Raw genomic sequence first — 15,404 nt, 5'->3', positions numbered from 1 at the left:
CTCCGTGAGGGAGGTGGATAGAACTAGGAACTTGAGTAGAGAAAGGCGAATTTAGAATAGCTATTGTGGAGAATGTGATAGAGAGGCTCAGTGAGACATTTATAGAGATAGGAGATCACCATATAACAGTGAAAACCTACTTAAGGGTGGATGGTAGTGGACATTTATAGTGAACCCCATCATTTGTGCGCACAGGTCCAGATTTATTCCTTCCAATGCAAGTTTGCCAGAGACTCTACAATAAATATTGGCGTTAGCACCTGACCTAAACTTTCTGCTGCCAATCTGGTCGTATCACATAGGTACTAGTGGTGAGGCCATTAAAATCCCTGTAGCGACAGTGGTCCATGATCTCAAGGGCTTTGCCTCTTCCTAAAAGAACAGTTCATCATCACTTTTCCGAACCTCAGCTTCTCTTTCAGGCTAAAGTAAATTATTTCTAAGGACCTTTCTTGTTCTAAAATTCAAAGGTCTTCTATAAAGTTCTTAGACATGTAATCTGAATGTTTTGTAGCATCACTGCAATGGTGAAAGGGACCATTTCTTAACGGTCCTTCTTTATGTTGATAGGTCCATAAGCTTAGAATATCACATGACTTCAGTTGTTCCCTATTTCAACCCTTCAGTTTAGAGAGAAGGAATGTCAGGCAAAGAGAAGTAAGGTGACTTACCTGAAATCATGCAGATAGAAAGTAGGAGAGTCAGGATTTGAACTCGCATCTTTTGACTCAACATCTAGCACCTGAAATGGAAACTGTATATTATTGGCAAAGAGAAAGCTATACCCTGAAATAGTTCTCACTTAGCATTTGCACATTGCCTTTTGGTGAAAATTTCTTTGTAACTTAAGAACATTTCTGTGGGATGTTAGAAAAAAAATTGTATATGACCCCACACCTCAAGAAAACAACTTTGCTTAATTACTTTCAACTAAAAGAATTTGAGATCCCCTCCCCCAATCTCTGTGATATATAACACAGAAAACTTGATAGGTATTTTTATCGTAATTTTTCAGGAAAGGAAATGATGCTATGAGAGCATAGCATCGCAGATTTAGAGCTGGAAGGAACATTATAGGTCATTAAGTCCAATTTCCTCATTTTATAGATGAGGAATCTGATGCAAGAATGATTAAATGATTTGCCCATTGTTACACAGCCAGTGAAGATCATAGACAGAATTCTAGGTCTTTCTGACTCCAAGTCCAGGACCCTCTCCACTACACCATGCGGCTTCTATTAAGTGATTTGCCTGAGGGTAGGAATTCAGTTTAAAATACTTGTTGTTCTTTCTTTGGAATGGGTTATCCAGAAGAGAGAATAAGATTTGAACTGTTTGGGGGCTGAGTTGATCACTAGCACCCCTTAAGAGGCCTGTGTTTGCTGGCCAAAAGAGATCATTTCCACTGAAACTACATCTAGCTAAAGATCTGTGAATTCTTCCTCTCATAGTTTGTTTGACACCAGCACTGCTTGTTGGAAGAAAAAGCACCAGTTTGTTGATGATGTCTTTCATTGAGGCTTCAATTTGCCATGGGCTCTGACAAAAATAATCATCCTTCACTAGTCCTGAGTAATCAGTACTTCAACATCTAATCAGTGATTAACAGCTGATGATATGAAGTAATAGAACTATCTTCCATTCCCATTTGCTCCACGCCCACACTCCATGTTGTGGGTAAATATATGACAAATAAAAATACTACCTTATCAAATCACCACCCAGCTTATCTTCTTAGATAACATTGACTCCTGTCTCATTCTCCCAAACTGTTTGCAAGACGCTTCTGGAATATTCAACCTGGTTTTATCCAGAGCTTCTTCACTCTGGCTCTGGGCCCAGGCCTTGAGACATAAAGTGAGATATGGCAGGAAGAGCCACTGAAAATTCAGGAATGAAAAACTGGGAAGGGGCCACTTCTCGGGTCTTGCCCTACCTTTCTTCTGTCTTCACCTCAGCACCTTTCGAATTACCTGGATGTTGTTCCCTACTCAGCATTAGCTAGACTTCTGCTAGTGAAGCCCTTTTCCAGTGTCACATTCTAGTGTAAAAGTGATCTTAATTTCTCAAGGACGACACCAGCAGAATGCAAGCTCTGACAGGCCTTGGAAAGGCTTCTGAAGTGGACTCAGAAACAGGCTTTATGGTCTTTCGTTTGAGAACCAGCTTAGCTAAGTTATGAGAATTCCTACCACTCTATGAGGATCATAGTAACTCATTAAACCATCTACTAATGTGTCAAGGGGTTGTGATCCAGGTCATGGAGGAAGAATTGACCCAGACAGTCAAAATCTCAGATGCTAGAGATTTTGAAGCATGCGTGCTTGAGATATTATGAATTTGCAAACTTACATACACACACACACTCACACACAAATATGTATGTACATATACTATATTGCCATCTTAAATACACCCATGTGTATTTGTGTGTGTGTGTGTGTGTGTGTGTGTGCGCGTGTGTGTGTTTAGAATAGAAATAGGGACTCATGATTTGTTGATAATGAGTGCTGAATAAACTCTTAACAATGTAGAGTGGAACCTCTTCAGCTGATAGCCTTAGAGACTGGCCAAGAGCCTTCTGGCATTACATGGCCTCTGGGTGTAAGAGGTGAGACTCGAACCTACATCTCCCTGACTTGGAGGCCAACTTTCTGTCCACCATGCTGTTTTATTGTTACTGTTGCATCATTTCCGTCGTGTCCAACTCTGTGACTCCAATTGGGGTTTTCTTGGCAGAGACACTGGACTGGTTCGCCATATTCTTCTCCAGCTCATTTTACACGAGGAAGCTGAGGCAAACAGGGTTAAGTGACTTGTCCAGGGTTACACAGCTAAAAAGTGTCTGAGGCCAGATTTGAACTCAGGAAGATGAAGGCTTCTGACTCCAGGCCTGTCACTCTGTCCTGTGTACCACCTAGCTGCCCATGCCATGCTGCCTCTCATATGAGTATATACACATATAATATGTATATATATGCACATATGTATAATATATATACATTATATATCATTTGGGTTTCAGACTTCATGGGTGTGGGAACTCCGGGAGTGGAAATTCCTTCTACTTATGCACATTATGAACTCATCTATTAAGTTACAGTTCTAAAGAGCTGCCTAGAGTACTGGACAGCTGGGTGGTGCAATGGATAGAGCACCCGGCCTAAAATCAGGAGGACCTGAGCTTAAGTCTGATCTTAGACACTTATTAGCTGTGTGGTCTTGGGCAAGTCACTTAACACTTTTTACCTCATTTTCCTCATCTGTAAAATGAGCTGGAGAAGGAAATGACAGACCACTCCAGTACCTTTGCCAAGAAAAACCCAAACGGGGTCACAAAGAGTGAAACAGGAATGAATCTACTGAACAACAATAAAATAGCACCGGGGTTGTTGTGAGGATCAAATGAGATAATATTTGTAAAGCACTCAACACAGTGCCTGGCACGTGGTAGGCACTTAATTTTGCTTCTTTCCTTCCTTCCATTCTTCCCAACTCCAACTGTATGTTTGAAACTTGGGAATTATGCTTAACTTTTCCCTCTCCCTCATATCCAGTCCATTATGAAATCCTGTTTCTTCTACTTTCAGCATCTCACAGCCATGTGTCCTCTTTGTCCCCGCTGCCACCACTAGCACAGGCCACTGTGTCCACCTACCTGGGCGATGGTCTCTTCTCAAGTCTTCTGGTCCTCCATGTTCTCCATCTTTCACCCAGCTGCCAAACTAATTCATCTTCCTTCTATGTCAAGCTGCTTGTGGTCTTCTACACTTAAAACCTTTCAGTGGCCACCGTTGCCTATGAAGTTTAGACTCTGTCATTCAAGGCTTTCTCCAAATGAATGCCACCTTTGTTCAACTGATTCCCCTCTATCTTGCAGCAAAACTGGACTGCTTTGCTCTCACTGGTCCCTGTGCTTAGAATATCTTCCCCTCTGGCCTCCATTGGTTAGGTTCCTACCCATCTTTTCAAATGCTAACCAACCCCTCCAGGAAGCCTTCCCAAACCCCTCTATTTAGCAAAGACTTTTCCTTTCTTTGACTCCACTTAACACTGTTGTTTTCTTTCAATCCTGTCCTACTCTTCATGACTCCATTTGGCGTTGTCTTGGAAGAGATACTGGAGTGGTTTGCCATTCCTTCTCCAGCCCATTTTACAGATGAGGAACCGAGTCAAACAGGGTTCAATGACTTGGCCAGGGTCACACAGCTAGTAAGTGAGGTGGGATTTGAGCTCAGGAGTCTTCCTGACTTTATGCCCAGTACTCTATCCACTGTGACATCTAGATGTCCTAACACTTTGTTTATATTTCACTTAATCATGTGTATGACCTACAAGAATGAATTGGTCAGGCTTCCAGACCCTATTTGCTTGCTGTGTGTTATTTTATATTATAACTATTTGTGTATAATATGCCCTGTCCTATCCCCCTACTGGACTATAAGCACCATGAGGGCAGGGACTGTAGTTTTTCTAATTTTTTTTTTGTATCTACCTCAGTTCTCAGTGTAGGTCATTGCACAGGTAGGTACTTAATACGTTAGTCAATCAAGAAGCCTTTATTAAGTGCCTACTATGTAGCAGGCACTGTGCTAAGTGCTGGGGATATTAAGAAAGGCAAAAGATGGTCCCTGCCCTTGAGGAGTTCCCAACCTAACAGATTAGGTTAATGGATGTATATTCCTTGTTCATACTACTGAAATGTAATTTCCTTGAGGGAACTCCAGAGCTCATAGCTTGATTCACCACTCTGTATTTATTAAGTGCTCAGTGAATGTTTGTTGAACAAATGGATGGATGATGATGGTGATGATAGTGATGATGATGATCATGGTGATGATCATGATCATAATGATCATTCAGTCATTTGCAATGCTTGCATTACAGAGTATCCCATCCACCGCAGATTGTTCTGCCGATTCAGAACTGGGAGGCTGAAGAGGAGCCCCACAAAGAAGAAGAAGTTGGACCATTAGTGCAACATATTTATGAGGTAACTTAAACATTCATTTTGCCCTAGTGATGTTGCCTTAAATTCTCTTGTTTAAATAAAAAAACTCACCTCTGATGGAAGCTTAAAATGTCCCCAGTCCAAATCGTGGGCTTTGTACTCATCCTGGATTAGTGCATTCAAAATATTCTGTTGCTAGGTGGTGCAGTGGAAAGAGCACTGGGTTTGCAATCAAGAAGACTCCTCTTCCTGAGTTCAAATTTGGCCTTACACTTACTAGCTGTGTGACCCTGGCCAACTCACTTCACCCTTTTTGCCTCAGTTTCCTCATCTGTAAAATGAGCTAGAGAAGGAAATGGCAAACCACTCTGGGATCTTTGCCAAGAAAATCCCAAATAAGGTCACCAAGAGTCTGACACAACTGAAAATGACTGAACAAGAAGAAGTCCTTAGTGTGGTTTTAAGTCCTATAGATTAAAATCGTCATAGATCAGACTTACCTGCTCGCCTGTAGTAAAGGCTGTCCACGCAGCAGGCAAACTTTTTTATAGTCCTTCCCTTTTTTGTGCTGAGCCTGGGAAATATAATAAGATGACTGGACTCTGGTTCATATTCCCTGGCACTGAGGCATTTTTTTCACATCTCTTCAAGACCTCAGTCTGGCTATGAGCAGACAAGTGTCCTCAAAATGTTTGCAAACTATTCATAATTTGATTGAAACCATGCATCTATGAAGGTTGAATTTGCCAACTGACAAAAGCTTTAGAGAACCAAGTTCAATATGGTCATTTTAAAGGAAAGGAAATTGCATTGGTCTTCATCTCCCATGCCTGGAATGCCTTCCTTCCTTACCTCTACCTCCTAAGAGTCCCTCTCTTCCTTCAAGACACAGCTAAAGGGCCACTTTCTACATAATCTTTGCTCATCTCTCCAGCTACGAGGGTCATCCTTCCCAAATTATCTTAGTACCTACAGTTGTTGTGAAGATCATAATTGTAAAGCACTTAACACAGTGCCTAGCATATAGTAAGTGCTATGTAAATGTTAATATTATCATTAGCTATTATAATCGAGTGGCAGTCTGTATTGATAGAAAGAGATCCCACACTGGGAGTTCCCCATACTAAAGAAATCCTAGCTGTTTTACGTATTCAAGTAAAATCAAGCAGCACAGCTTAATAATGAGGCTGCCATCATGATGGGAATTTGTGCTTCAGGTGAGGATAGAATAGACAACTTCTGAAATCACATCTCTGAGATCTTGTGATTTTATTATCTATTCTTATGCCATTAAAAATTAAGAAAAAAATCTCATTTCAGATTCGAAGCTTTTTAACGTAGAAACACTTAAAATTAAATGACTTCTTTATTGAAATTGAGAATGCCAAAACTGAAACAAGATGATGATTTTATTTATCAATTTTTATTATGTTAAACCATAACCCTGGAAAGGAGTAGCTATTGCCATTTATTGGAAGGTTTTGAGACTTTTCTTCTTGGAAAAGCTATTAAGAACTAAGGTTCTTTGATACCTTCACAATGGATTCCTCTTGTCCCTTTCCCCTAGAACTTATAACCACTTATATTTTCCATTACTCCCAAATGAAGTTCTCATCTTCAACCTTTAAGAGGGCACTTGAAGGTAACATTGACCAGATTTAACAATAAAGCCTTTTAAAAACGCATTGACTGTTTATCCCACTGAGAAAGAACAAATCCAACTCTGCCCAGTGTCAGAGGGAAGAGTTTTGCATGTGCCAAACCACATGGTTTAAAATCATATAGTAGCTCTGTGACCCTGGGCAAGTCACTTAACCTCGATTCCCTGGCAAAAAAAAAAAAAAAAAATCATATGACTCTGTCCAATCATGGATCAAAGGATCATGGATCAAGCTCTTCTCCTGATAAAAGGCCATTGGGACTAAGGTACTCTGTGAGAAAAGGATTATAAGATAAATTATGAAAATATCTCCACACTGCTTTCGGCCTTGGGGAGTACCTGAAATAAAGTCTGCCCCCATGCCCTACTGAAATCATCACAAGAATCCAGCTTCTGAATGACGTGACCAGTCTGGGTATAACAAGAATTCCATTGTTTTGACTACATCAAGATCATCAGATGTTCCATGCCCATTTAATTGCTCAGGATATATTTTTTTAAAACACCATATCCATGAATATCATGAAGTTTTAATCGTGTGCATTAAATAGGTTACTTAATAAGTAGAAAGCAGGAATGTATTTTGGAGTTGACCAGGGATGTTTAAGATCTATTGGGGGAAAAAAAGATGAAAGTTTCCTGTTAATGTTCAATGATTAAAAGAAAAAAACTAAGTGAGTTCAAGTGTAGCAAACATTCTTTGTGAGCTCTTTTGCAGCCACTGAATGGAGAGGCTTCATATTTTCAAAATGCATATCTCTTTCTGAGATGTGGGTTTTTTCCTAGATATTTACTGATTAAAACAAAGGGAGTCCAGCTTTGGAACAAGCCCTTTAAGTGAATTGTAGTGAGGCCAGACTATCTTCAGCATTTGATAGATGACCATTCTTCCAGGGGGTGAAAGAGAGTATGTCACATATGGTTGCAATTCACAAGTCGGTAGGCAGGAAAGAGTAGACAGCTCTAACGAGGGAAAGCAACAACTGAGTTTAAAAATGATACGGTTAATGTCCCAAACCTATCTCTAAAATTAAAGTAATAAAAACAATCAAGGTAAACACCATAATTTTAGGACATGGCTAAGCCCTGTGGACAGTGTTGAGAAAATCCATGCATGGAGTTTCACTGATTTAAACAAGCTCTTATAATAGTCATCAGGTCACACTATCTATGGTACTTGGCCCCATCTAAACTGTTTACATGAGGTTTTTTTTTTTTCTGTAGTCATATTCCAGCTGATTTTAAAAGAATGATATATACATTAAATCATGATAGTCATTGTAAGCATTTCTTTGGCAGCTGCACAACATCGGACCCAGTACTATCAGTGAAACGCTTCTGACTGTGGGATGGCCAAATTCCGCAAAAGAGGAGTCTCTTCTGTATATTTTCCACATTCAGACCCTTGGGCCATTGCAGTGTCAAACAAATCCTGCTATCAACTCACTGGGAATAAAGGTAGGAACCTATTCCTATATTAATGATTTCATTATAAGAAAGAATAAATTCTGGCAAGATGGTATGGTATAATGGTTAGATCTTAGAGATAAAAAAAATTGGAACAAATTGTGGGAAGTCAAAAGCTTCTTCCCAAAAAGACAGCTCTCAAGAACTTGCCTACTTAGGTTGTAGACTGGTTTTGGTCTGTGTCAGTGGAAGGACTTCCAACCCACTGATTGACAGATCATCCTTCATATTCATATATGTAAAAAGCCAAGTGATGAAAAGAAGCTGACTGGTTTCAATGATAGCAAATTCATTGTTGTTACCAAAAAAAAATGACTAAATTCTTTAATACTATCAGGCCAAAGCAAACAGGATTCTCTGGCCTTTTCTCATGCTTTGGGTAGAGTTTGGACATCTCATCCTCTGAGGTTCCTTCCACAACTTAAGATTCTATTATTCTTTAATTCTCCTGATATATTTTCTAGACTACTAAAATATATCACTTTTATCTGGCTGTATGTAATGCCAAGTTGTCTGTATACGCGCAAGCCAAAATAAGACACATCCAAATGTGTCGTCAGGAGGAATCGGCGTGGAATGCTAGTTGTGAAATGTATTTGACAAAGTTCTTAGCTCATTACTTGGAGCGGGGAATGACGGGCCCTTACCACCGGCTCCAAGTGCTACTGGTGACATAAGGTAATCCCCCCAAAGGCTGTCTCCATGTCATACAAGCCAAAGGATTAGTGTTTCCAGGTCTCCACCCCACTGACAGCCTTATGGGGAAGCCACAAGAGGAAGTGTTTGTAGTGAAAGGAGCACCAGATTTGAACACAGAAAACACCAGAGTTTGAATCTTGCCTTATTAGCTGGCTCTGAGTCTCAGTTTCCTTAGGAATAATCCTACCGGTTGGACCAATCTCACAGGGTTGCTGGGTGGAAGACACTCTGTGAGCCTTAAAGCCCTACGGAAACTTACACCTTTGTTGATGTGGTTGAAACTGACAGTTTTCTCCATCACAAACCTGATTCTGTCAAACTTGGGTTTGTCCTGGCTTCTCAACGGGAAGGGGAAAATTCTGTGCAAGAGCTTGACAAACTCATGCTTATCTGAGAAAGAGTCTTACTAATTATGGATGTTTCTTTAAAAAAAAAAAGGAACTTCTTGTCAGGGAAAAAAAGGATATGCTCCTAGTAACTAGGGGACACAGGGCCTCTGTTTGAGGGGGAACACCAGGAAGAGCTCATAAAATACTGGCTCACAGTCTGGGATCCAGGTTTGCCCCTTCTCAATGGATGGCACAATGTCATTACCCCTTATAAAAGAGGTTTTTATTTTTCCAGCTCAGACTGGCTTGGTTTCTATTTTAAAATGAACAGAAAGCAGGAAGGCGAAAAGAGGTGTTCAGTGTTAAAGGGCTAGATAGGCTATGGAGCTGCCTCTCTCTGGAGGAATGATAAATAGGAACATTTGTAGTCCACTTAATTATTAAAAGTTCTTCTTCCCTAGAAATGGAAAAATAAAATTTCCATTTCATCTTTCTTGACCCTCCTCACTTTAGCCTCTTCTGGGATAATGACTTAGTGTAAAACAGCCCTTCTTCCAATGCCAGCTTGTCTCTCTGTCTTAAGTGATTGGCCTCTTAAAGATGCCTCATTTCAGTTCTGGGTTTTCAGTCTACATGGTCAAGAGTCCATGAACCTGAAGAAGGCTACTTCTCACCCCTACTTAGCTTCATGTTGGGCTTAAGGCTGACACATTTGTATGTGTCATGTAACTTGTTTAACACGTACTTTATTGGCCTTGACATATGCACTTCATTGCTGTTTAATGATGCTTTATCATTGTTGGAACAGGGCCTGGAGTTAACTGGCTTATTATCAAGTCTGTTTATTTCATTTGGCATCGTAGGTGACTACTCAGCCCCTGGCATCTTGGTGCCATTTTGGGACTAAGCCTGCATTGCCTGTCCTTTTCTTCAGATTCTGAAGGACTGCAATTACCACCAAATCTCCTCCATATATACATTGGACATTAGACCCCCGAATAATCTCAGTATTTCTTGAGATGTAGTTAACATTTTAATTCTTTTTCAACAAGTATTTATTAAGTCCTTGCACTCTGTGTGGCACTGGGAATAAAAGTGAAAAAGAAACAGTCCCTACCCTAAAGGAAATTAATCTAGTAGGGGAAGATAAAACGTATGGCAGTGTTTATAGTATAAGCTTAAACTGTGATGAGTGTATAGGGAGATAAGATCACAGAATCACGGATAGACATAGAACAGAATTTCAGAGTCAGAAAGGAGCTAGTACCACTGCTAGTTGAACTTTCTACTAGTACAACATCTGTAGTGGAGAAGAATCCCCTCTGCAACGTACAAAACCAGTGTCCATCCAGCCTTCGTTTGAAGACCTCCATTAATGGAGAACTCATATTTGCCCATTCTTCTATTGGATAACTCCAGCTGGAAAAGTGTTTCCTTTTTGTTTTTCCTTATATCAAGCTGGAATATTCCTCTTCACAACTTCCCCATGTCCACTGCTCCTAGTTCTGCCCCTTTGAGACCAATCAGAACAAATCTAACCCTCTAAGACATGGACAATCCTTCAGACACTTGAAGACACTTTTCATGGCTCCTCAAAGTCTTCTGCAGGCTGCGTATTCTCACTTCTTTCAATGCATCCTCATATGGCATGACCTTCTAGATTTGGAGGATGAGTCAAGGCTTCATGGAGAAAATGGTCCTATAGTAAGAAGATATGGAGGGAGTCAATATCAGGTATAGGGTAGCCCTGTACAAATACAGGGAGGCAAAACAGGGCAGAAGATGTTTGGGGAAGAGTTAGTAATGCACTTAACCTGAAACATACAGCAAGAGGACTAGGATGAAATGAGTCTGAAAAGGTGGTAGAAAGGTAGGGAGCAAGTAGGAAGTAGGGAGAGGGAGCTATGTATGTTAAATACCAGAATAAAATGTTTTCATATGATTTCTCAGACAGTGGGGAGCTACAGAAAATCTTGTAGCAAAGGAATGATGTGATCTGACAGGAGCACTAAGAATATCACTTGGCAGGATAGGTTAGAATGGAAAGGGGAGAAATCAGAGGCAAGGGGACTGTTTATGAGGCTAATTATTGTTTATTCCTTTTCAGTCACGTCTGACTCTTCCTGTTCCTATTTGGGTTTTGTTTTGTTTTGTTTTGTTTTGTTTTTGGCAAAGATACTGGAGTGGTTTGCCTTTTCTTTCTCCAGCTCGTTTTATAGATGAAGAAACTGAGGCAGACAGGGTGAAGTGACTTGCTAGTTAGTGTCTGAGGCCAGATGGTTCTTTCTGACTTTAGGCCCAGTGTTCTGTCTACTGCACCACCTAGGTGCCCTTAGGAGACTAATGCAATATTTTAAATAAGAAGTATTATGGCTCTAAATTAGACTAGTAATAGTGGGAGCAGAAAGAAAAGAAATGAAAGATATCATAGAGATAGAATGTACATGAGTTGGTAACTAATTGGATAAGATATTAGGGATAGAGGTAAGAGATGTTATCCTCTTTTTACAGATGAGGAAACTGAGGCTCTGAAAGGATAAGTGACTTGCCCACAGTCTCTCACAATAGGAAGAAATGAGTGAGTAGCACCTACATTTCTAGCCCGAGTGAAATAGGGAGACCAATTCTTTTAAGAAAGAGAAAGGAGAAAAAGGACGAGGAAGAGGATGAAGTGGAGGAAGAGAGACTTCTCTTATTTGTACTTCAGTCTCTTTATTGATAGAATGGCTAGTGTCTGACGTAGGATTTGAACTTGGATTTTCCTGACTCCAAGTCTAATGCCACTCTTCCTAGATGCTATATATGTAATTTTATTTTGAGGAATATGCAGAGAGTTGTGGGTCTGGGACATCATTATGCAAGCATAAGCATAGCAACCCACCTTCACTTAGCCATCTATCCATACTATAAGAACTGGGGCAAAAGAATTCCCTTTGCCAGGTATGGTGGCCACGCCTGTAGCTCCTGGAGGAGGCTGAGCCAGCAGATGGAGCTGAAGTCAGGCTGCAGGTAACCAGGTGTCCACATGATTGGTGTCACACACCAATAAGGTGCTGAATAAGTTAAGCACCAATATGGTAAGCCCCAGGAGCAAAGGGCCCCTAGGCTGCCTAAATAATGGCCTAAGTTGGAAACAGAGCAGGTCACAGCTCCAGTTGTTTTTGTTGTCCTTGGTTCTTGAAGAGGACCATGGCATCAGGGAGGTGGTACCATGACAAGCAAGAGAATTAAATTTAAGTGAGTCAGGGCTGTGCAAAGTCACCAGCCTCACTTTCTCCTGTGGGGCCATCTGAGTCCAGTGGTAAGATATAAATGACTTGCAGTGGAAGATCTTGGCCTTTTTAAGTTAAGATCTTTCCAAGGTTTGCCTGAGGCATCATACATTCATTGATTAAGGCTAGGTAAGAAATGAGGCAAAGAATGGCCTCTTACACCTAATAAAAAAAAATTGATCTGGGAAGGGAAGACCTTAAGGGTTTCAGGCCAAAATGGAAACAATTGTTATTTACACTCACTCTGAGTCATCAGGGCCCAAACAATGACCAAGTGAGGCTTGGACTGGGACCTATTGTTGGCCAATCTCTGAGAGCCAGAGAGATTTCAGTTTAAGGCATAGTCCTTAAGAAAGAAATCTAGACTGTAAACCCCAAAGCCTGTAAACCCCAAGATATCTTATGAGGTTTGAGCAATCAAAATTTACATTCCTTTGTGTAGAGCACCCACAGGTAAGGATATGATACCCTATATGGACAGAGAGAGAGGAAGGGAGGAAGAGAGGAAGGGAGGAAGGAAGGAGGGAAGGAAGGAAGGAAGGAAGGAAGGAACGAAGGAACGAAGGAACGAAGGAACGAAGGAACGAAGGAAGGAAGAAAGAAAAAGCTGCATTGCCCAACTGACACTGGTCAGTTGGGTCCCCAGCGGGGCAGCTACAACTACTCACAGATTGTTGTTTGTCCACAGCTCCTATACCAATAGGAGAAACGTGTGAGTAGCACCTACATTTCCAGCCTGAGTGAAATAGAGAGACCAATTCTTTTAAAAAAGAGAAAGGAGAAAGAGGAGAATGACAAGGAGGAGGACAAAGAGGAAGAGAGACTTCTCTTGTTTGTACTTCAGTCTCTTTATTGATAGAATGGCTGAATAATTTCCCTTTATATGAAATTTTAATTTTACAAAGAAATTTTCTTACAACAAACTCTGTGAAGTAGTCAGTGCAAGTATTATCCCCATTTTACAGATGGAAAAATTGAGACTCAAAGACGTTAAATGACTTGCACATAATTATATAGCTATTAGTCACAACTAGAATACAAGCCCAGTCTCCTGACTTTGAAACTAACATTCTATAAAGATATACTTTACATGCTATGGATTACTATTTTAAATAAATACCTCCTATCTAATTGACAGGAATAGAATGCCAATTAATGAGATCAAGTCTAGAATGTATTTGGTTTCAGGGCAGGGGAAGAAAGATAATATGTAATTGATTTGTGGGCATTTGGTAGAGTGAGAAGAGGGTTGACTTTGGAGTAAGAGAACCTTAACAAAGATCTGACACTTTACTCTGTTACCTTGGGCAAATCATCGAAGCAATGTAAGTCTGCTTCCTAATCTGTAAAATGAGGATGCTACCCTACATGACCTCTGGCATCCCTTCCAGTTCTGACTGTGCTTCTACGGATTGTGTCATCCAGCATGTCCAGCTAAGAAAGCTTAAAACTGCACTAAGACTTAAGCTTTCACAGCTTAAAAGTACACTAAGACTACTGGAATAATGAAATTATTATGTTATTATTATATGATTATATTGTTATTTTATTCTATTATGTCACCAAATAATGAAAAGTAACAGATTTCCTTAGAAAGCAAATTGAGATTTGGTGCAAGGAAGAACCAGTCACCAGTTACAGCCATATTAGCTGGAATGTGGTCTCTGGGAGGTGACAGGTTCTCCCTGTTTGAAGGTCAAGTCTTCACAGAAAGGTTAGGCTACCTCTTATTTGCATGGTATGGAGGGGACCCTTTTTATAGGTACGGGTTAAGCTCGGTACCTTCCACATTGAGATTCAGTGATGTTGTGTGAAATAACCACATGAGGTACATATATAAAAATATCACTGTCTTTCTTGAACATTTCAGTCCATCCGAATGAATTTGTCATGCTTTTGTGGCAGCTGCGTGAAGAACAAAGTCCATTGTGGCAGGAATAGGAAATTCCATGTATGGTTGCCTTATGGAAAGATTTGCATTGATCTTCATAGTCTCACATAAATCACAAAAGCCTTTTGTGTCATCCGTAGCATAATTATGTCTAGTTAAAGCAATCCTGGAGTCAGAGATTTAGAACTGAAAAGCACCCCACAGATCAGCTAGCTTAATCTGCTCATTTTTGTACATCTGGGGAAACTGAGACCCAGAGTAGAGAAATGATCATCCCAACCCCATAAACTAGTAGATAGTGTAGGCAGATTGTAATTTAAACCTTCTGACTCAAGATACAGTGGGTTTTTTTTCCCACTAGATTCTTTTTAGGAATTTTTACACTTTATTGAATCCTATAAAAAGAAAAAGAAGCCTAAATTGGACAGTCATCCTTTGCCCTAGAAAAATATAACACAAGTCATTTTTAGACATATGATTACAATGAAATCCCCTTTACTTATACAGCAGGATGTTCTATCTAGCCCCTCTTCTAGTTTCAAATACTTGAAATGTGAACATCTGTATATATGAATATTACACATGGTTAGAAATTGTCCTTCCTCAGTGCTTACATGTGCATGCACACATGCATGTGTGCACACACACACACATGTACACACACACACAAACACACACACCTTGTAGTTACTGGTTGTTCTACCATCCATTGTAATCAAAATGTCCCCAACTGGCTGCACCACCTGGTGTTTGGCACAGGGAAGTGTCTGGTTCCACATCCCTGCCAGTTATTATTTATTTACCTGGTGAGAAATGGTTATATACAGGCTCTCCAACAGCTTTTGCTCTTTTTCATTCCTCAAAGCTCAGTTAATACTTCAAATTTCTCTTTGTCTTGTTTACATACACATTATGGAACTCTTCTGCACTCACCCCTTTCTTATCCCATCTCTCTTCTAACTTTTGCTCTTTTCCTTCAGGAAGTTTCTTTCCTTCTCCCTCTTCTTCTCTCTCCCTTTTCTGTCTCTCCCTCCCTCCCCCTTCTTCCTTTTTCCCCTCTTTCTCCCTCTCTCATCTCTCTCTCTCTCTCTCTCTCTCTCTCTCTCTCTCTCTCTCTCTCTCTCTCTCTCTCTCT

General features: G+C 40.4%; 1 protein-coding gene across 2 annotated transcripts in view; it reads left to right on the top strand.

Annotated features, from left to right (window-relative positions):
• Window positions 1–15,404, top strand: part of ITGA8 (integrin subunit alpha 8) — a 207,745-nt gene that overhangs the window by 142,467 nt on the left and 49,874 nt on the right. For both annotated transcript variants that reach the window (XM_027847948.1, XM_027847949.1), the window contains exons 24-25: window positions 4,888–4,993; window positions 7,911–8,069. In XM_027847948.1, coding sequence (XP_027703749.1) covers window positions 4,888–4,993; window positions 7,911–8,069 — 265 coding nt within the window. The remainder of the gene's footprint in view (window positions 1–4,887; window positions 4,994–7,910; window positions 8,070–15,404) is intronic.

Source organism: Vombatus ursinus, unplaced genomic scaffold, assembly GCF_900497805.2.
Source record: "Vombatus ursinus unplaced genomic scaffold, bare-nosed wombat genome assembly UNPS02005459.1, whole genome shotgun sequence".
In the NCBI taxonomy this organism is placed as follows: Eukaryota; Metazoa; Chordata; class Mammalia; order Diprotodontia; family Vombatidae; genus Vombatus; species Vombatus ursinus.
Note: the sequence above shows the minus strand (reverse complement) of the source record. Positions and strands in the feature narration are given on the sequence as shown.